Source organism: Rana temporaria, chromosome 5, assembly GCF_905171775.1.
Source record: "Rana temporaria chromosome 5, aRanTem1.1, whole genome shotgun sequence".
NCBI lineage: Eukaryota > Metazoa > Chordata > Amphibia > Anura > Ranidae > Rana > Rana temporaria.
In genome coordinates, this window is record NC_053493.1 from 117,737,809 (window position 1) to 117,761,395 (window position 23,587).

A 23,587-nucleotide genomic window follows, 5' to 3' on the forward strand; every position below is an offset into this window, starting at 1 on the left:
GCATCTCGTTCACCTTCCTCCGGCCGCAAACTGAAAGTGTGCTCTCCTTTCGCTGCGAAATGAGAGGGGGACTACAGAAATTAACATTTGCTCCTCTCCTCTCAGACACGAGCTGAGAAGGGGGGTGGCCGGGTTCCTGAGGACATTCAGGCCCCTTACAGGTGTAATGCCTGTACCCCCCTGATGGCGGCCCTGTCAGCGAGCTCACCATGTGGCCAGCGGCAAGGCATCAGTACATGCTTTATTTTCTTTTACCTCTGTAAGTACCTGTCAATTGTTTTAAATAAATAGTTTAAAAGTTATACACCATGTGTGGCCTCTGTTCTCCTCAATGAGTGCAGATGTGGCCTGATGCCAGGCTGATCTCTGTGATGGGGATCTCTCATATTTGGCAAGAGGCCAACCTTATTTGTGGTGAAAGGCACAAGTGTCTTGGTCGTCTCTTCAAGATACATTCACAGAGTTGGTGGATAGTTGAATGTTTTCATTCCTTGACCGATTCCCAGGTTTTTAGAAGAACATCACTGATATTTTCACTTGATGTTTGTGAACTTTTATTTGTGCGGATGCGCACTTATTGTGTATGTATATACAAGTTCTGAAGAATACTCACCGATTTAGTAATTTTATTAATACCATCTGTGTTGGAACACGCAGTCTACTGTACATAAACATGCCTTCATTTCACAAGATGGTTTAATTATATGGCACACAGCTAGGAAAAGCACGACACAATGAGGACAGACTATCACACACCCACATGCTTACTATAATTGCTAGAGCTGAAAAACTGCCATTTAAAAGAGATCAAAACTGTGTTATACTTGACAGCTGTTCTTTGTCTAGTGAAATATTGACTTGGAAATGTACAAAAGCAGAAGTGGAAATTAGGTCAAATACACATACGATTTCATGCTTTGAACTTGAGTTTAGTGTACCCGTAGATGTCTCCAAGCATTCCCAATGAGCTGTCATCATTTTATACTGAAGAATTTTAATCCATTATTAAAAGCTTAAAGTGGAGCTCCAGCCCCCCCTGCCAAAACATTAAAAGTCAGCAGCTACAAATACTGTAGCTGCTGACTTTTAATATTAGGACACTTACCTGTCCAGAGATCCCGCCATGTCGGCACCCCACAGATTTTTTTAATAGGTTTTTGGGTGGTGCCTCTGCCATTACTTGTAAGGGAAACCTGCAGTGTGAATGGTGCTTTGTGAATGGCCTGGTGGTGGAGGGAGGGGGCGAATTTCCCGAAAGTGGCGACGGGTACCTGTCAAAAACAGGTACCCGCCCCCCCTTTTCCCCCCCCGAAAGATGCCAAATGTGGCAGCAGAGGAGGGAGGAAGCAAACAAGTGGAGATTCCACTTTTAGATGGATCTCTGCTTTAATGTTGCCAAAATCACAAAATATATCCAATTATTATGAGCCATTTTGTGTGCAATAGGCCCCTTTCACACTGCTGCGACTTGAAAGTCGGACGATTTTGCCGTGATTTCAGGGAATGCCTGTTTAAACTTTGTCTATGGACCTCAACTCGCATCAAAGTTGGACTAAAGTAGTACAGGGACTACTCAGAAGTCGGTGCGACTTGAAGTAACACAGATATGAATGGTTATCATTGGGAATCATAAGGTACGACTTGTTATGCGACTCTGATGTCCAAAGTCACAGGAAAAGTTACACAGGTGTGAAAAGCGGCCTTAGAAGAGCAGCTCCATGGCAGCCACATACAGTGCCTGGCACATTCTCAGACTTTGTTACTTTGTCAACCTTCACCAAAGCATCAGACCTATACAGCTATGACACGTTAAAGAGCAGTAGTGGCCACAGCCAGGAAGAACGCAAAGTTCTTCTTTAGCTTATCAGTCAACAACATACACAAACAAGGTTTTGTTAAGTGTACGTTTTATTACCAATTACAATTACTGGCAAAAAAAAAAGTAATACAGGGGGCTCACCTGGGTAGTAAACTTTTTTGCCATCATTCTTGTAAACAACCAGTGTAATAAATTCTCGATTTTGTGCAAAGTCATCCTAAGAAGAATAAAGAAGGAAAGGATGATTTATTTTCTTCAATGGTGAATCTGGTGGTCGAAGATAAAATTTAAGAATTTAAAATTTAAGAATAACAATCTTCTTGTACATATGTTGTAAGTGTAATGCCGCGTACACACGATCATTTTTCGGCATGAAAAAAAACGTTGTTTTTCAGCATGTCCAAAAAACAAAGTTTTTCTAACTTCATCATTAAAAACGATGTTGCCCACACACCATCGTTTTAAAAAAATGATGAACCAATCGCGGTGACGTACAACACGTACGACGGCACTCTAAAGGGGAAGTTCTATTCGCCTTTGGGCTGCTTTAGCTGAGTCCGTGTTAGTAAAAGACGATTTGCGCTTTTCTGTCTGTTACAGCGTGATGAATGTGCTTACTCCATTACAAATGCTAGTTTTACCAGAACGAGCGCTCCCATCTCATAACTTGCTTCTGAGCAAGCGCAGGTTTAAAACGTCGTTTTTGCCCACACGCGATACATTTTTACAACCCGAAAAACTACATTTTTCTAAACAACGTTAAAAAATGCAGCATGTTCGAAAAAAAAAAATGTTGTCGTTTTTCAGAAGCCGAAAAACGATGTGAAGCCCACACACAATCATTTTAAATGACGTTTTTAAAAACGTCGTTTTTTTTTTGCCGAAAAATGAAAATGATCGTGTGTACGCGGCATTAGGAGCACATATAAATACTGGTATATGTGCTCCTTACATTTACAACATACATACAAGACTGTTAATAAAATATTTAAGGCTTTTCACCACCAAATTTGATGGGGAAAAGATCAACAAAGTACAACGCTGCAGCCAACGCTGTATTCTCGGTGAGGTTGATGAGCATAACCAGGCAGCTGTTAGAAATCATATATGGAAAATGAGGAGTAATTAGGCCAAAATCCAAAGTAAGTAGACAAGAAGAGAAGCAACAACCTAGCGGGACTTTAAAGGCCTGCAACATAGTAACAATTCATGAAAGTATGAATTAACAAGAGAAGGTTTAAAAACTCTCAAGTATAGATTATATTAACAAAATGAGGTTATGGCTGGTGCAGAATAAAAGCCAACATAGTGCGAGTCAGATAAATGTATACAGTTCTACATATTCCGAAAGTACCACAATGAGGACACCGTGACGAAACATACATGGAAAACACCCTGTTAGAAACCACGGGGCCCCGTGCTGGACAGAGCCTCCTTGCCCCCCCCCTCCTCCACTGCACCAATCCCCCTCCCTGTCCCGCCCACACCTGATTCTACAATCAGTGATATGACAGAAGTTTCCACATAACAATCTAAAACATAAATAAAGCTTCAAAGAACAATATATTATGTATACAGACAACCAGTTTTTAAAGGTTGGGCCATGTTGTGGGGAACTGTCCTTTCTGTATTCCCAGACAGGGTGCCCTGTATTGCCCACCATGTCTGTGAGGAGAGGAAGGAGTAATGAGTAGGGAATGTGAAGGAGATTGAGGGGGGGGGGGGATGTAAGGCAAAGGAGAAAAGGTGGAAGAGGTAAGGCCTTGTAGTATGAAGATGAGAAATTGTATTTCCCCCCCAAAAAAGTGTCAATTGTTTATGATACAAATTGTTTTAGAAGTGCCATTGAGTTAAGGTTTAACATGTGCTTAAAGAATATATATTATGTAACCTAGTATGTTACAAAGTACTAAGCGAGAGGAAATGACTGACACAGTAAATTCATTAATGATTTCCCAGCTGCTTTTGTTCTAGTCACATATTACTTACTTGTGCTAGAAAGGTATGCCAGCATTATCGCTCATAAATATCTGTGTCCCTGACACGCAAGCGACATTGTTTTGGGTCAGCGGTTGTTAAATGGATAATAACAGAATACATTTCTTATATAAACCGTACCCGCCATTGGTTAAAAAAAAAAAACATCTATTATTCTTGCTCTATGTCGAGTATTGTATATTTGACCTTAAATCAACTCTTTTCACAGAGACAATCTCCAAAAAAGACTTAGGGGCAGATCCACATACATCCGCTGCGCCCGGCGCAGATGTAAGATACGATACGCCGCTGTAACTTACTTGGCTTTGGTTTGGATCCTCAACGGATTTGCACCGTAAGTTACGGCGGCGTAGTGTATCTCTCGCGGTGGATTTCAAATTGGGCGGGTAGGGGGCGTGTTTCATTTAAATGAAGCGCGTCCCCGCGCCGAACGAACTGCGCATGCGCCATCCGTAAAAACTCCCAGGGTGCATTGCTCCAAATGACGTCGCAATGTTTTCAACGTGAACGTAAATGGCGTCCAGCCCCATTCACGGACGACTTACGCAAACGACATAAAATTTTCAAAATTAGACGCGGGAACGACGGCCATACTTAACATTGAGTACGCCACCATATAGCAGCTTTAACTATACGCTGGAAAAATTCGAACGGAAACAACGTAAAAAAAATGCAACGGCCGCTCGTATGTTCGTGGATCGTCGGAAATAGCTAATTTGCATACTCAACGCGGATTACGACGTGAACGCCACCTAGCGGACGCCGAAAAATTGCATCTAAGATCCGACGGCGTACGAAGACGTACGCCTGTCGGATCTAACACAGATGCCGTCGTATCTTGTTTTGTGGATACCAAAACAAAGATACGACGCGCAAAATTTGAAATTACGCCGCGTAATTTCTTTGAGGATCTGCCCCTTAAGCTCCATACACACTATCAGTTTTCCTGCAGGTTTTTCTCTTCAGGTTTACCAAAACCATGTAGTGCAAGGGCCTGCCTGATTGCATACAAATTGAAACACGATCACTTTTCGGCATGAAAAAAAATGACATTTTTCAGCATGTTCAACTTCAAAACAACGTTTTTCAAACTTCATCATTAAAAACGATGTTGCCCACACACCATCGTTTTTGAAAAATGATGAACCAATCGCGGTGACGTACAACACGTATGACGGCACTCTAAAGGGGAAGTTCTATTCGCCTTTGGGCTGCTTTAGCTGATTCCGTGTTAGTAAAAGATGATTCGCGCTTTTTTGTCTGTTACAGCGTGATGAATGTGCTTACTCCATTACGAACGGTAGTTTTACCAGAACGGGCACTCCCATCTCATAACTTGCTTCTGGGCATGCGCGGGTTTAAAACGTCGTTTTTGCCCACACACGATCATTTTTTACAACACGAAAAACGACATTTTAAAAAACAACATGAAAAAATGCAGCATGTTCGAATTTTTTTTTTTGCCGTTTTTTAAGAAGCCGAAAAACGATGTGAAGCCCACACACAATCATTTTAAATGACGTTTTAAAAAATTTCCTTTTTTTTTTAATGCCTAAAAATGATCGTGTGTACGCGGCATTAAGGTTTGACCTCATATTAGATGGTTTTGGTAAACCTGAAGAGAAAAAGCTGCAGGAAAACTGATAGTGTGTATGGGGCTTTATGCCACGTACACACGACTGTTTTTCATGACGTGAAAAATTGCATTTTTTTAAATGGTCATTAAAAACGATCGTGTGTACGCTCCAGAGCATTTTTCTTGACGTGAAAAATGGGCATTAAAAATTTAGAACATGCTCTAAATTTTCTCGTCGTTTTTCACGTTGTCGTTTTTCACGTTGTCGTTTTTCACGTCGTGAATAACAGTCGTGTGTAGGCTTTAACGACATGAAAAAAACGTGCATGCTCAGAAGCAAGTTATGAGACGGGAGCACTTGTTCTGGAAAAAACAACGTTTGTAATAGAGATAGCACATTCGTCACGCTGTAACAGACTGAAAAGCGCGAAGACTGAAAAAAACGAATCGTCTCTCACCAAACTTTTACCGACACGAAATCAGCAAAAGCAGCCCAAAGGGTGGCGCCATCTGAATGGAACTTCCCCTTTATAGTGCCGTCGTACGTGCTGTACGTCACAGCGCTTTGCTCGAGCATTTTTTTCCCACGATCGCGTGTAGGTAAGGCAGGCTTGACAAGAATCACGTCGGAAAGAAATTACGTTTTTTCTAGGACATTAAAAATGGTCGTGTGTACGCAGCTTAAGGCCACTTTCACACCGAGGCATTTTACTGGCGTTTATAGCACCCGAAAAGTGTCTGTAAATGGTTTCTTTTGCAGCTCCAGTGTGAAAGTCTGAGTGCCTTCACACTGGGGCGGTGCACTTGCAGGACAAAAAAAAAAAAGTCCTGCAAGTAGCATCTTTGGGGCGGTGCGGGAGAGGTGTATACACCACTCCTAAAGCGCCCCTGCCACTACAACGGCCAGCACTACCAAAGCTTTAACTGACAATTGCGCGGTCGTGCGACGTGGCTCCCAAACAACATTTACGTCCTTTTTTCCCCACAAATAGAACTTTCTTTTGGTGGTATTTGATCACCTCTGCGTTTTTTTATTTTTTGCGCTATAAACAAAAATAGAGCGACAATTTTGAAAAAAAAAAAACAATATTTTTATTTTTTTGCTATAATAAATGTCCCCAAAAAATATATAAAAGATACATTTCCTCAGTTTAGGCCGTTACGTATTGAGTGGTTTGCGCAAAAGTTATAGCGTCTACAAAATAGGGCATAGTTTTATGGCATTTTTATTAATATTTTTTTTTTTACTAGTAATGGCGGTGATCAGTGATTTTTATCTTGACTGCGACATTATGGCGAACACATCGGACACTTTTGACACAATTTTGGGACCATTGTCATTTTTACAGCGATCAGTGCTAAAAAAAGGCACGGATTAGTGTGAAAATGACACTGGCAGTGAAGGGGTTAACCACTAGGTGACGCTGTAGGGGTTAAGTGTGCCCTAGTGAGTGATTCTTGCTGTAGGGGGGATGGGCTACATGTGACAAGACCGTGATCACCGCTTCCGATTACAGGAAGCCGTGATCACTATCATTGTCACCAGACAGAGCGGGGAGATGCTTGTTTACATCAGCATCTCCCCGTTCTTCCTTACTGCGAGACGATCGCGAGTATCCCCGCGGCGATCGAGTCCGCAGGACCCGCTGTCGGGCCCACAATGCCGCGCTCTTAAAGGGGACGTATATATATGTCCTTCTGCCTGTCCGTGCCATGCTGCCGACATATATAGTCGTGCGCTGGTCGGCAAGCAGTTAAAGTAAATGTAAACCATAACTGTCGGGTAGATTTACTAAAACTGATGTAATCGGAATCCGATGCAGCTGTGCATGGCAGCCAATCAGCTTCTAACCCCAACTTGTTCAATTAACCACTTCCATACAGGGCACTTACGTACCTTCCCGCCCAAGCCAATTTTCAGCTTTCAGCACTGTCGCACTTTGAATGGCAATTGCGCGGTCATGCTACACTGTTCCCCAACCAAATTGGCATCCTTTTTTACCCACAAATAGAGCTTTCTTTTGGTGGTATTTGATCACCTCTGCGATTTTTTTTTTTTGCGCAACAACTAAAAAAAGACCGAAAATTTTGAAAATAATTACGTTTTTATTTTTTTCTGAATTTTTTTTGTAAATAAGTACGTTTTCTCTTTCAATTACGGGCACTGATATGGTGGCACTGATGGGCACAGATGAGATGGCACTGATGGACATCGACGAGGTAGTACTGACGGGCACAGATGAGGTGGCACTGATTGGCGGCACTGGTATGCGGCACTGATGGGCACACATAGGCGGCACTCATGGGCACACATAGGCGGCACTGATGGGCACTCATGGGCGGCTCTGATGGGCACTCATGGGCGGCACTGATGGGCACTCATGGGCGGCACTGATGGGCACTCATGGGCGGCACTGATGGGCACTCATGGGTGGCACTGGGCACTCATAGGCGGCACAGATGGGCACTGTGGGGCGGCACAGATGGGCACTGTGGGGTGGCACAGATGGGCACTGTGGGGTGGCACTGATGGGCACTGTGGGGCGGCACTGATGGGCACTGTGGGGCGGCACTGATGGACACTGTGGGGCGGCACTGATGGACACTGTGGGGCGGCACTGATTTACTTGTTGCCAGTCAGTGCCCATTTGTGGGCACTGATTGTCATCTTTTTTTTTTTGCATCTTTTTATTTTTCCCCCAGACTTTTTTTTTTTTTTTTTTTAGACTTTTTTTTTTTTTTATTTGGACTTTTTTTTTCCCCGTTTTTTTTTGTTTTGCCCTTCCCTGGTGGGCATCCCTGGTGGTCCATGTGGCGATCCGAGGGGGGGCTGCGCTGATAAACAATCAGCGCGAACCCCCCCTGTCAGGAGAGCCGCCGATCGGCTCTCCTCTACTCGCGTCTGTCAGACGCGAGTGAGGAAGAGCCGATCGGCGGCTCTTCCTGTTTACACCGTGATCAGCCGTGGTTGGACACGGCTGATCACGTGGTAAAGAGTCTCCGTGAGAGACTCTTTACCGAGATCGGTGTTGCGGGGTGTCAGACTGACACCCCGCAACAACGATCGCCGCCATGCGCGCCCCCGGGGGCGCGCAGCGGCTCAGAATCCTGAGGACGTCATATGACGTCCAGTCAGGATTCTACAACCACTTTGCCGACGTCAATCTGTCATTGGCGGGCGGCAAGTGGTTAAACTTTGGCAATAAGCCCTCATTCACATTGGGCCAATTTGCCAAATCTGAGCCAATTGCCGGCAACGGCACCATCCGTATGGGTGCGACGTCGACTTTGCAGCGCCGCACCGATTCCCAAAAGTACTTCCTGCACTACTTTTGGGGACTTCAGGGGTGATTGTTATAGACATCTGTGTATGAACCCGCACAAATGTCTTTCAAATCGCCCCCGAACTTGCACGATTTTAAACTCAGTGTGATTGAGGGCTTAAGCCTGGAATCTGATTAGTTTCTATGCAAAAGTTCGCTCTGCAAACGGACAAACTTTTCGGCAACAAAAGTCCTACGGTGCGAAGTCCTATCGTGTGTACAAGAGTCCATCGGACTTTTGTCCAAAGTACAAACACGTATGCTCAGAACCAATGTTAAAATCAACCAACAATAGCAGAATTTGACCAAAGGGTGGGGGGTAAAGAGCAGAAAAGAGCTGAAAAAACATGTGATTTGGGGAAAGTTTGCTGAAAAAGTCCTGCCGTGTGTATGCATACCAAGTCCACGGCCAACGCTTTTCCACGGAAAAGTTTGTTTGAAGTCCAACCGTGTGTATGAGGCTTTAGAGTGGATTTCCTGATGGGGACAACATTGTACCATTTCTGTGTAATGTGTGTTAAATGACCCTGGCAGTTGACATTTTAAGAAGTTACCGTATTTATTGGGGTATAGCGCGCACCCCTAAAGTTGCAGCGGATTCCTGTGGAAAAAAGTTTTTTTGTACTTAGTTTTGGTGTCTTGTGCGGCGTCCATCGGCGGCCTCGTCGGGTTCGTCGTCCGTCGGCGGCTTCGGGTGTCCTCTTCGTCGGGTCCGGCGTCCTTCTGTGGCGTCCTCGCGTCCTCCCCCCTCGTTTCCCGCGCCGACATATATAGAGCGCAGTACACTTGTGTATTGTCGGGCAGTCTCGGCAACTCTCGCGCTGACGTCCTGTACGTCCAGGACGTGAGCGCGGAAGGAGCCGAGACTGCCCAACTATACCCGAGTGTACTGCGCTCGGTATATGTCGGCGCAGTATTCAAACTCGGCGCGGGAAAGCGGGTATCGGCGTATACAGCGCACCCACGATTTTGCCCTGATTTTCAGGGCAAAAAAGTGCGCGGTATACGCCGATAAATATACGGTAATTGCATTGATTTTTTATGTGTTTTGACTGTAAAAGCCATTTCACAAAGACTAATCAAAGAGCTATTTTCCTCTATAAAATATGGCCATCTTAAAGTGGATGTAAACCCAATTATTTTGTTTTTGTTTTGATGTCACAATGTAGAGTATAAGATTTCCTATCATCTGTGCCCAGTCTTGCCACACAGAGTTAATCCAGCTCCGAGAAATCCTCTTTTATTGTTCAGTGAAATTAAACGGACTTACAGAGAAAAACCTTAGTTCGTTCCGCCCCCTTGCTGTGAGTGACAGGTTATTAACATATCTCATGCACTAGCCTGGAGACAGGCATTATTTTTTAATTCCCACCCCCACTCTTTTTCTGAAGTCATGTAGTTACTTTTCTGGATTTTGACTGGATGTTAGTGATCATAGCAGAATTTAGTGTAAGGAATACACAGGAAAAAATGCATGTTGACAAGGGGAGTGTAGAGAAGGGCGGGGAGTATACTGACATCTCGACTCCACCCACAGAGCTCCAGACAACAGATCCACCCACAGAATCTGCAGTTTTTCAGTTCTTATAACAGACAGAGGGGAGACATTTGACAGGTAAGGATACATGCAGGAGACATGTATATCCTTATAGATCAGCACTATGGCAGTAGTTTAGAAAGGATGAGAGTGGGTTTACATCCACTTTAAGCCTGGTAATACCCAAGTTGCTATGACAGAGGCAGGTCGGCTCTGCTGGGCGAGATCACGTAGCTATAAGTAATTTTGCCCCCCTGCTCGCCCCTGACACCGACGCGCGTGCCCGGCAGGCGCGATCACCGCCGGGCACCCGCGATTGCTTGTTTCAGAGCGAGAACCGGGAGTTGTGTGTGTAAACACACAGCTCCCGGTCCTGTCAGAGGGAGAAATGCCTGATTGTCTGTTCATACAATGTATGAACAGCGATCAGTCATTTCCCCTAAGTCAGTCCACCCCCCCTTCAGTTAGAACACACCCAGGGAACATACTTAACCCCTTCCCTGCCAGTGGCATTTTTATAGTAATCAATACATTTTTATAGCACTGATCGCTATAAAAATGCCAATGGTCCCAAAAATGAGTCAAAAGTTGTTGTGTTTTTTTTACGAAAAATATGAAGAAGAATACGTATCGGCCTAAACTGAGGAAACATTTTTTTTTTTTTTATATATTTTTGGGGGATATTTATTATAGCAAAAAGTTAAAAATATTCATTTTTTTTCAAAATTGTCACTCTATTTTTGTTCATAGCGCAAAAACTAAAAACCGCAGAGGTGATCAAATACCACCAAAAGAAAGCTCTATTTGTGGAAAAAAAAGGACGCCAATTTTGTTTGGGAGCCACGTCGCACGACCGCGCAATTGTCAGTTAAAGCGTCGCAGTGCCGAATCACAAAAAGTGGCCAGGTCTTTGACCAGCAATATGGTCCGGGGCTTAAGCGGTTAAGGTGATATAAAATAATTGTATACAAAAATTGTAGCGCTAAAGAAAAATTTAAAAATTGCAAAGAGACACTGATAGTCTCTATCCAACACTAAATGACAGTGCAATTAGATATAAGTCCATAAATATGCCAGAACTTGATAGAAGAATGGACCATGTGCAGAGAAATAATCCAAACCCACGGTGATTCACAATGACTTTAGTGAGTGAAAACGGGTGCCCACCACCAGTTAGAGGGGAGGCTTACCAGATATGGTGGACCCAAGTGAGCGTACGCTCAAAGGGTCATCAAAGCTTAATATATGTAGATAATGGCTGCATCATCAGGAACCGAATATTCATCTGGGGATGATGCAAGATTTTTTTCGAAACGCGTCGGGGCTCTACTGCTGCCATGCACACCTTTATATTGATGTCCTTTTATTACCCAACTAATTGTAAGTGTTTTTAACCGTTATTAAAACATTTAAGTTTTTACGGAATCACACTATGTGCCTTTCATTTTCCTCTATGCACTCTGGGTACGGCTTTCTGTGAGTCATCTCCAAGTTGTTTGGTATCTTCCCCTGTTTTGCTTCAAGTGAAGATTCCAAGTGTATCCTGCCGATTGAATATTCGGTTCCTGATGATGCAGCCATTATCTACATATATTAAGCTTTGATGACCCTTTGAGCGTACGCTCACTTGGGTCCATCATATCTGGTAAGCCTCCCCTCTAACTGGTGGTGGGTCATTGTGAATCACCGTAGGTTTGGATTATTTCTCTGCACGTGGTCCATTCTTCTATCAAGTTCTGGCATATTTATGGACTTGTATCTAATTGCACTGTCATTTAGTGTTCGATAGAGACTATCAGTGTCTTTTTGCAATTTTTCTATTTTTCTTTAGCGGTACAATTTTTGTATACACCATTTTTGCTTTCTTTTTTCACTGGATTGTTTGTGGCCGCTCACTATTACGATAGCGCAGATTTAGTTTTGGTTTTGATATAAAATAATTGCCTTTGTGGTATAAAATAACACTTCATAATAATGTGCTGGGCTATTATAAATAAATGTGCATCAAATACAACTCAAGTGCAATCAAATAAAATACAGAGCATAGTGCACAGTGCATAAAGGAACATCAAAAGTTACTAAATTCCTCACATACAAAGTGCATAAATCAAACATATTGGATACTTGGCACAAAAAATGTAAATATACTGTAAATATGTGTTTACACAATACTATAATAGTCTTTGTGTGGAAAATGAATAAGACTTTCAAGAGTTATGTGTTAATTTCAAGCAGAAAAATAACACACTGATGTAATATTTCTTTTGTGAGCTGAGGATCTTTAGTGCGCAAATGATCATGAGTTTGAATAAAGAATACATAAAATAATTTAGTGCATCGCTTGCACTTGTGTACACTACAGAGCAGTGGCATTTCTGATTATACACAAGCTGTTACTGGATGGCTGTACAAACCTTGTCAGTGATATGTCTGCTTAGCAGGATCCATACCGCAGCTCCCCCTTTAGGGCACTGGACCTCAAGCCTGTACTGAGGATTGTTTGCAAGACTGTAAGCATCTTTTACTGGGCCCTGCTTTGCGTCCCATGTACTTAAAAAAAAAAAAAAAAAAAGAATATATAAAAAGAAAAGTTTCTGTAACATATGGTACATCATAGGAAACTACATTGTTAATATACTTCAACTCATATTGCATTCCAGCTGGGAGTTTTCCACAAAACAACATCAGAGCTGGAAGCATCATTTCCTCCCTCAGGTGCCACTTCCCCTGATTTCTCTGTCAATATCAACGGCTCAACTATCAACTTGTCCCCCCACACCAAGGTCCTAGGTGTAATCCTGAACTCCAAACTAACCTTTCGGCCCCACATCCTATCGCTATCCAAAATTTTCCGCCTCAACCTCCAACCTCCCTTCCTAACCAATGTCACCACAAAGCTTCTAATCCACTCCCTGGTCATCTCTCACCTCGACTACTGCAACTCCCTCCTCATTGGATTACCTCTGAATAGGCACATCTCCACACAGTCCATCATGAACGCTGCTGCCAGGCTCATCCACCTGACAAACCACTCAACGTCTGCTATACCCCTCTGCTAATCCCTCCATTGGCTGCCACTCAACCAACAAATTCAATTCAAAATACAAATTAAATTCCGTGACCGGAAGTGACGTGATACCCTGACCGTCCACCGGAAGTGCTGCTGTTTGGCGTTTTTTACCTGTTTTTCTTGATGTAAGCACATTTTTACCTTTATTAAACATACAAGTGCTTACGTACTTCACTATGAGAGCTTTTTATTTCCATATTTGCTCCTGATATATGGTGTGGCTATCCTGCTGAGTTGACTTCGCTTTTAGCCTGGACCTGTACTGGCAGTAGACACAGAGAACGTTCCTGGATTCCACCTCAGCACTTGGAAGACTCTGTGGAATACGAGTTACCCACTGTTTGGATCCTGCCCCAGGCCTTGGAGGATTTCGTTGATGCACATTACCCAGTGACTGGAGGTAAGCGCTCTGTGAGCCCAGGCTTAGCGAAGTGTATCCAGATTTTTCACATTGATGATCCAAGGACAGAAGACTTGTCCATCTTTGATATAGCACTTTTATTCACTTAAATTTTGGACTTTATTATTGAATTTAGTTTTTTATTTGGGTGTTTTTTCACCTTAATACACAGCCTTTTGATTTGGTTTATAAATAGATTGTTATCAGTCCCTATGGACTGTCTTGTTATTCACTGTTAAATTTGCAGTTTGCACTCATCACTTTTTATTCATATCAATAACTTACAAAGCCATCCACAACCTAGTCCCCAGCTACATCCCCAACCTAGTCTCAAAATACCACCCTAATTGTTCTCTTCGCTCCTCCCAAGACCTCCTGCTTTCTAACTCCTTTGTTACCTCATCCCATGCTCGCCTTCAGGACTTCACAAGAGCCTCTCCCATCCTCTGGAATGCTCTACCCCAATCTGTCTAACTTTCTCCTACTTCGTCCACTTCCAGACGATCCCTGAAAACTCATCTCTTCAGAGAAGCCTATCTGGCCCCCACCCAACAACTGTACTTTTATGTTCTCCATCAGCACATCCCCCACAGTTATTACCTTTTGTATCTCTTGACCTTCCCTCTTAGACTGTAAGCTCTAATGAGTAGGGACCTCCGATTCCTACTGTATAAAGTGGATTGTATTTGTACTGTCTACCCTCAAGTTGTAAAGCACTGCGTAAACTGTTGGCGCTGTATAAATCCTGTATAATAATAATAATGTGACTCCTTATTTAATAGTTAAGCAACACGCCTGTTGGTCAAACTGATACACAAGGGAACAATGAGTATTATGGTTTTATGAACCCTCCATATGTTAAAACTGTAACTGCTGACTCTTAACAGCCTCTCACCTGTCCCACAATTCAGCGCCGTCCTCACCCCAGCTCAAATGGTAGCGGGTACCTGTCAAAATCAGGTACCCGCTCCCCCTCTCCTCAAAAGACCATTCTTGAAAGAGGAGGGGGAGGAGGCCTTAAAGCGGAACTTCCCCTTTTGAGTGAAGTTCCACTTTAAGTTTAAACAATGCCTTCAGCATTAAGGGGTTAAAAAAAAAAATGAAAAACAATGAAATGACAAACCTGTGAATACATGTCGATTCTTTGAAGAGGCTTGGGTTCCAGCTTAAATAGATGACATCATAGTACTGACACAGATCGTCCCATGTAATCCAAAAAATACCTAGGAATGAGAAATATCGAAAGGATAAAAAATGTAACTATATGTGGTAGGTTCTAAAAGCTTCTTTAAGAGACAGGGACTGACGTGAATGTAACTATGGAATCTGTGTTGTGATGCGTATATTAGTGTTATTTTTTTTAAATGCAAATGTATTTTTTATATATATATATATATATATATATATATATATATATATATATATATATATATATATATATATACACATACACATATATATATATATATATATATATATATATATATATATATTTACATACATATACACACACACACACACACACAAATATATACATATACACACACGCATACACAGTTAGGTCCATATATATTTGGACACGGGCACAATTTTCATACTTTTGCCTCTCTGTGTCACCAGAATAAATTTAGAACAAAATAATCCAAATTAATATGAAGTGCAAACTTTCAGCTTTAATTCAAGGGGTTGAACATAAAATATCAAGTACAAATTTTAGGAACTGAAACAATTTTTATACAGTGTCTCCCGGTTTTCAGGGGCTCAAATGTAATTGAACAAATGAATATAATCATAAACTTTTTTTATATATATATATATATATATATATATATATATATATATATATATATATATTTTGTTGCGAATCCTTTACTGGTAATGACTGCCTGAAGTCTGGAACCCATGGACATTACCAAAGACTGGGTTTCCTCCTTTCTGATGCTTTGCCAGGCTCTAACAGTTGTCTTCAGTTCTTTGTTTGTGGGTCTTTCTGCCTTTAGTTTTTCCTTCAGCAAGTGAAATGCATGCTCAATTGGGTTGAGATCAGGTGATTGACTTGGCCATTGCAGAATATTCCACTTATTTTCTTTCAAAAGCTCCTGGGCTGCATTTGCAATGTGTTTTGGATCATTGTCCATCTGTACTGTGAAGCATGGTCCAATCAACTTTACTGCATTTGGCTGAATCTGGGCTGACAGTATATCTCTAAACACTGCAGAATAACCCAATGCCACTAGAAGCCATGCATGCCCATGCCATCATACTGCCTCCACCATGTTTTACAGAGGACCTTGTGTGCTTTGGATCCTGAGTTGTTCCAAGCTTTCTCCACACTTTTTTCTTCCTGTCATTCTGGTACAGATTAATCTTAGTTTCATCCGTCCAAAGAATGCTTTTCCGGAACTGGTCTGGCTTTTTGAGATATTATTTTTGGCAAAGTCTAATTTGGCTTTTCTATTCTTTAGGCTCATGAAAGGTCTGCACCTTGTGGTGAACCCTCTGTATTTGCTTTTGAGAAGTCTTCTCTTGAGTGTAGACATTGACAATAATACTCTCACCTCCTGGAGAGTGTCCTTCATGTGTCTAGATGTTGTGAATGAGTTTTTCTTTAACATAGATAGGATCCTGCGATCTTCCACCACTGTTGTCTTCCTCGGATGTCCGCCTTTTTATGTTGCCAAGCTCACCAGTGTGTTCTTCTTTCATCAGAATGTATCAAACTGTTGCTTTGGCCACTCCCAATGTTGCTGCTATCTCTCTGATGGATTTGTTTAGGTTCACACCAATAGGTTCCAAATGCAAATATCACACTTAGAAATCAACTACAGACCTTTTACCTACTTACAGTACAGACCAAAAGTTTGGACACACCTTCTCATTCAAAGAGTTTTCTTTATTTTCATGACTATGAAAATTGTAGATTCACACTGAAGGCATCAAAACTATGAATTAACACACGTGGAATTATACATAACAAAAAAGTGTGAAACTGAAAATATATTTCATATTCTAGGTTCTTCAAAATAGCCACCTTTTGCAGCAGACACATCTCTAGAACTGTTAAGAGGAGACTGTGTGAATCAGGCCTTAATGGTAGAATATCTGCTAGGAAACCACTGCTAAAGAAAGGCAACAAGCAGAATAGACTTGTTTGGGCTAAAGAACACAAGGAATGGACATTAGACCAGTGGAAATCTGTGCTTTGGTCTGATCAGTCCAAACTTGAGATCTTTGGTTCCAACCCCCGTGTCTTTGTGCGACGCAGAAAAGGTGAACGGATGGACTCTACATGCCTGGTTCCCACCGTGAAGCATGGAGGAGGAGGTGTGATGGTGTGGGGGTGCTTTGCTGGTGACACTGTTGGGGATTTAATCAAAATTGAAGGCATACTGAACCAGCATGGCTACCACAGCATCTTGCAGCGGTTTGCGTTTCCATCCGGTTTGCGTTTAGTTGGACCATCATTTATTTTTCAACAGGACAATGACCCCAAACACACCTCCAGGCTGTGTAAGGGCTATTTGACCAAGAAGGAGAGTGATGGGGTTCTGCGCCAGGTGACTACCTCTTGAAGCTCATCAAGAGAATGCCAAGAGTGTGCAAAGCAGTAATCAAAGCAAAAGGTGGCTACTTTGAAGAACCTAGAATATGAAATATATTTTCAGTTGTTTCACACTTTTTTTGTTATGTATAATTCCACATGTGTTAATTCATAGTTTTGATGCCTTCAGTGTGAATCTACAATTTTCATAGTCATGAAAATAAAGAAAACTCTTTGAATGAGAAGGTGTGTCCAAACTTTTGGTCTGTACTGTAATTGATGAAGAAATAACGAAGGTGTAGTCCACACCTGGCCATGAAACATCAAACTTTTGATTCAATTGTCCAATTACTTTTGGTCCTTTGAAAAAGGGGGGAGGGGGTTGACTAGTCTTAAGGACTGTAATTCCTACACCCTTCCTCTGATTTGGATGTACATACCCTCAAATTAAACATGAGAGTGTGCACTTTCAGCCCATATCCATTATATAACTATAGCTTGAATATGTTTTTGTAAATATCTGAAAAATCGAAAATTGTGCCTGTGCCCAATTTATATAAACATACATACACAGTTATGTATATACAGTATATATATATATAAATATATATACACATGCATACATATATACACACACACACACACACACACACACACACACACACACATATATATATATATATATATATATATATATATATACATACACACACACACACACACACACACACACACACTTTACCATTGTCAATTTTCTGAGCTGTTCGTGGATCAAAATTCAAGTATTTCTGCAACTCAGGGGTCCAGCTCCTCTCATCATTCTCACAAAAACGACCTTTCCACCTTAAATGGCTCCAGGGGTTCTTCAACTGCAGGAACCTCAACGTCTGCAAAGTAACAGCAATCATAATTTTATGTTGTTTATTAAAACAATGCATTGTACATACGCCCTTGAATTTCGGGTGTCGTGCCAGTAAATTTCAATCTGGTAGGTTGGCAAATACTGGGGGGGGGGGGGGGGGGGATCAGTAAAACCAGGAAGTTAATCTGCAGTTTTAATGGCCCCTTCCCCACCCGACTGCCTACATGAACACTAAAGATACAGTCATTCATGGGTGTACATATACTGCGGGAAAACTTAAATAGCAAGTCACTTTCGCTGAATGGGTCTAATGCAGTTCAATGGAGCCCTGCTGGAACAGCTCTGCAACTGCATGCGAATGCGGTGCGGTAGTAGGGCAGTTATAAGGTTAAATCAGGTGGTGCGGAGGCGACATATTGCCTCCTCCCATCCTGTCAAATACATATGAAAAGTGATCCGAGTGCAAATCACCTTTCAGAGGAGGCCCCTGTTGCACTTAAAAAGGAGTCCAAACACACATGCTGTAACTGATAAATAGTGTGCAGAAATCTCTAACAGATGATCAAAATTCAGCATTGTGCACAGCATGTTGTAAACCAACTTCTAATTAGTTACAGTGCGATGCTACAACTATTATTCTATGGATTCTACATTTATCAAGATTTCTGGATGCAGAATTGTGCACACTAACTATAATAACCATATTCTTCTCCCTTTTATTTCCTAACATTGCACTGGGAATGTAAAAGGAAGGATCTGAGTGTTTTGTATTGTGTAGGGAATAATCCTTGGATTAGACATTTTGATTTCGAAGGCCTTAGGTTACTAAAGAACATCCAAGCCAAAAACGAAAATGTATTACCGGTATATATTGGAGTTTACCAGCCCTTAGAAATGATGGCTGCATAGATTTTGTTTTCCTGGATTGTTTTTCGTTTATATTCTCCCTGTGACACAATTCCTGCTATAGGTTGACAACATTAAAGCCTGGTACACTTGGGTCGAATATTGGCCAGTTCTACAGATACCGGTCAACATTCCGCCTGTCTGTACAGCAGGCTTCTGCCGAATGGGCATGCTTGAAAACCAGCAGCTGATCAGCACCCAATCAGCGCTGGCAGTCAAATGGCTGTGAGCGCTGACCGGTTTGCGGGGAAAGGGGCAGTCCCCCTGTCAGAACACAATAGCTCAGCTGGGGGATTGCTGCACTAACATCGGATAGTTAATACAGAAAGGGCCTAAGTTTTTTTTCTTTGTTAAACCCAGCGGGCTAAAAAAAAAAAAACTGATGCCGCGTACACACAATCATTTTTCAGCATGAAAAAAATTTTGTTTTTCAAAAATGTCATTTAAAATGATCGTGTGTGGGCTTCACATCATTTTTCAGGTTCTGAAAAACGACCAAAAAAAAAAATTCGAACATGCTGCATTTTTTAACGTCGTTTTAAACTATGTCGTTTTTCGGGTTGTAAAAAATGATCGTGTGTGGGCTAAAACGATGTAAAAAACCTGCGCATGCTCAGAAGCAAGTTATGAGACGGGAGCGCTCGTTCTGGTAAAACTACCGTTCATAATGGAGTAAGCACATTCATCACGCTGTAACAGACAAAAAAGCGCGAATCGTCTTTTACCAACACGGAATCAGCTAAAGCAGCCCAAAGGCGAATGGAACTTCCCCTTTATAGTGCCGTTGTACGTGTTGTACGTCACCGCGCTTTGCTAGATCATTTTTTTAAAACGATAGTGTGTGGGCAACATCGTTTTAATGATGAAGTTGGGAAAACGCAGTTTTTTAGACATGAAAAACGTTTTTTTTTTCATGCTAAAAAATGATCGTGTGTACTGTATAACTGTAATGCCTCGTACACACGATCAGTTTTCCCGATGGAAAAACTGTGAGGAGAGCTTTTGGCCGGGAATCCCGGCCGTGTGTATGCTCCTTGCAGTTTTTTCAAGGGGAAAACTGGCCAAAAAACGCGGGACAAAAAAAAGAAAAAAAGAAGAACCAGTTCTCTTGTTTGCCGCCGGGAAAACCGGCAGAACTTTTGCCCCGCAGTTTTCCTATGGGAAAAACAGTGATGGAGCATACACACGGCCACGATTCCTGGCCAAAGCTCCATCGCAGTTTTCCTGTTGGGAAAACTGACCATGTGTAGGAGAAAAACTGACCGAGCAGGTTCTCGGCTTTCCCCTCTGGATTTCCGATTGGAACTATTCCCATTGGAAATCCCGCACGTGTGTATGGGGCATCAGTGTGTACTGGGCTTAAAGCGCTAGTTCACCCCCCCGACACGATTTTACCATCGAGACAGGCATTGTAGCGCGAGCTACAGTATGCCTGTCCCGATTTTTTTAACCCCGGACTCACCTTGTAATCGGACATCGTAGATTTCGGCTCCCGCGGGGAATGGGCGTGCCTATGGAGAGGGAGGATGATTGACGGCCGGCCCTGGCACGTCACTCTCCCCGAAGACAGCCGGAGTAGGTCTCGGCTCTTCACGGCGCCTGCGCACAGGCTATGCGCACGCGTCGTGAAGAGCCAAGCCTATTTCGGCTATTTCCGGAGAAGCGTGACGCGCCAGAGCCGGCCGTCAATCATCCTCCGTCTCCATAGGCACGCCCATTCCCCGGTATCTTCGATCTACGCGTACAAGGTGAGTACGGGGGTAAAAAATTCGGGACAGGCATACTGTAGCTCGCGCTACAATGCCTGATTTTATGGTAAAAGAAAAAAAAAATTTTTTTTTTTCGTCGATAGGGTGAACCCCCGCTTTAACTCAATGCACTCTAATTTTCAGAGCGAGGAGATGATTTGTTGTTCACAGAAGACAGCCAGGAAAGCTGACAACATTATGGTGAGATTTCAGATCAGTGCAAAGGAAGTTAAAAGGACACTTGATTTCTGGCAGGATCAAAAGATAGTTTTATGCACTTGCTTAAAAATGTTTTTGGCCTGAAAAAAAAAAAAAAAAAAAAACTTATGCAGCCACCACATCTAAGGACTGGAAAGCTACATTATACAGCCATTGGGTTTAAATATACTATAAATCAATTTTAACATGTGAGCAAAGAACAATGTCAATGAGACAATGCAGGAATCATTTCTATTTGCTAAATAAATGCTGTGACTGCAGAGTACTCCACAATATAAAATTACTTTTGCCAAGAACAGCATTGAACTGGTGAATAACAATACAAAATATTCTAGGTAAGAGATTCCCTTTAAATAATTGTAAAAAAACAGAAGTAACGCATTTAAGGATATACCGGTATGTAATATGTCAACAAACATGTAAAATCAAACCTTGTATTCCCTTATGTCCAGGACAGCGTATGCATGTGTAGGGACCAATCCCCATTTTTCCCCTTCTTCTTCAGTCATCACTCCTGTAGCTGTAGTAATAAGTACATCACCTTTGTGAAATCTGAAAAGAACACAAACAGAATAGAATACAATTAGAATAAAGCCAAATGTAATTTTTTAACCTCTTAATGCAGGCAGGGCCAGATTAAGAACATCATGGGCCTGGTGCTGAGGATTTTGGTGGGGCCTTTTAGGCTGCATTCACACCTCTGCGACAAGTAACGCCGCGTACGCGGCGTATTTTGCCGCGAATAGTGTAACTTTTTTTTTACAAATCCTTCCTATTGCTTTGTATGGCCGAACACCAATGCCGCCTGAAAAAAAGGGTCCGGGACTTTTTTTCATGCCGCAGGTGTACGGCGTCTATGAGATGTGAACCATCTCATAGACAGCAATGGGAATTCTCCCCTCCAGCGGCACGAGCGGCCGGCGTCGGGCGTTTTGTCGCGGAGGTGTGAATGGGGTGTGAGGCCTCGTACACATGGCCGAGGAACTCGACGTGCCAAACACATCGAGTTCCTCGGCGAGTTCAGCCCTGAAGCCGCCGAGGAGCTCGGCGGGCCGAGTTCTCCCATAGAACAACGAGAAAATAGAGAACATGTTCTCTATTTTCTCGACGAGTTCCTCGGCGGCTCCATCGGGCCGAAAGTGTACACACGACAGAGTTTCTCGGCAGAATCCAGCTCTGACCGAGTTTCTCGCTGAATTCTGCCGAGAAACTCTGTCGTGTGTACGAGGCCTAATAAATAATAAATAAATGCGTGGGAATGACATGAACGCAGCCCAGCCAAGGCAAGTGACCAAAGGCACAGAACCCAGAAGGAAGACCGGGTGAAGATGGAAGTGTCCAGGCCCCGCCTGATTCATCGCAGCACTGGAGGGCTCAGTCTGAAAATTGAAGTGTACACTAATGTGCTAATATGCTGTGTATACTTGTACGTTGTGGCATAACCTACCCCAGGTCCTCTAAAAAGTAGTAATGTCAGGAAAGTTTACTACCGCTTTATTATCACAGGATCCCAGGAGCCTCTCATGGGGCCCCCTACTGACCCGGTGGACGGTGGCCCTTGGGCAGTGCCTAAGTGCACAGTTGCCAACATTTAAAAAATATTTTCAGGGCCACTTTTTTATATAAGTGCTATATTTAGAGTAGCTGAGATCCCCGATGTTCCTCTATACATCATAGTAGTAATCACAAAATTAAATGAGTACTAATAATGGGGCAGAACAAATATGAGAACTGATATTTCCTTTAGTTGAACTAACAAAAGTGTGTCCATTCTAGAGCTGGTAACATTGAGGATATTCAGTATAATTTTAAAGAACTGTTTTTGTGGGTAAGCGACATAGGGGAGGAGTATGGACGGTAGTATATAAGTGGGAAGTATGTGCAGGTGAGGGAGAGGAATGTGGAGGGTCTAACAGTGGGCACTATGTACAGGAGAGGAGTACAAAGGGTACGGAAAAAAGCACTATGTACAGGAGAGGAGTGTGAAGGGTATGACAATGGGCAGTATGTACAGGAAGAGTGAGGGGGTATGACAGAGGGTAGTACGTACCAGAGAGAAGTGTGGAGGGTATGATGGGGCAGTATGTACAGGAGAGGAGTGTGGAGGGTATGACAGTGGGCAGTATGTACAGGAGAGGAATGTAGACGGTATGATAGTGGGCTCTATGTATAGGAGAGGAGTGTGGAGGGTATGACAGTGAACACTATGTATAGGAGAGGAGTGTGGAGGGTATGACAGTGGGCACTATGTATAGGAGAGGAGTGTGGAGGGTATGACAGTGAGCAGTATGTACAGGAGAGGAGTGTGGAGGGTGCGACAGTGGGCACTAAGTACAGGAGAGAAGTGTATGACAGCAGGCACTATGTACAGGAGAGGAGTGTGAAGGGTATGACAGTGGGCGTTATGTACAGGAGAGGAGTGTGGAGAGTATGACAGTGAGCACTATGTACAGGAGTGGAAGGATATTTAGGGACTGAGTAGTGGTTAAGCGGGTCATACATGGATTGAAATTACGCCAATTATGCAGAGACCAGCCATAGTCAATCTATGTATGGGCTAGCTGGTTTTACACAAGTCAATCTATTAA

At 42.6% G+C, this 23,587-nt stretch overlaps 1 protein-coding gene across 2 annotated transcripts in view; it reads right to left on the reverse strand.

The window, feature by feature from the left end:
- Nucleotides 1-23,587, reverse strand: part of CAPN7 (calpain 7) — a 101,259-nt gene that overhangs the window by 13,513 nt on the left and 64,159 nt on the right. The window contains exons 12-16 of one of the 2 annotated variants that reach the window (XM_040353059.1): nt 21,431-21,551; nt 18,007-18,151; nt 14,847-14,946; nt 12,668-12,803; nt 1,961-2,036 (exon numbers count right to left, since the gene is read on the reverse strand). In XM_040353059.1, the coding sequence (XP_040208993.1) occupies nt 1,961-2,036; nt 12,668-12,803; nt 14,847-14,946; nt 18,007-18,151; nt 21,431-21,551 (578 nt within the window). The remainder of the gene's footprint in view (nt 1-1,960; nt 2,037-12,667; nt 12,804-14,846; nt 14,947-18,006; nt 18,152-21,430; nt 21,552-23,587) is intronic. The other variant, XM_040353060.1, reaches the window with a different exon arrangement.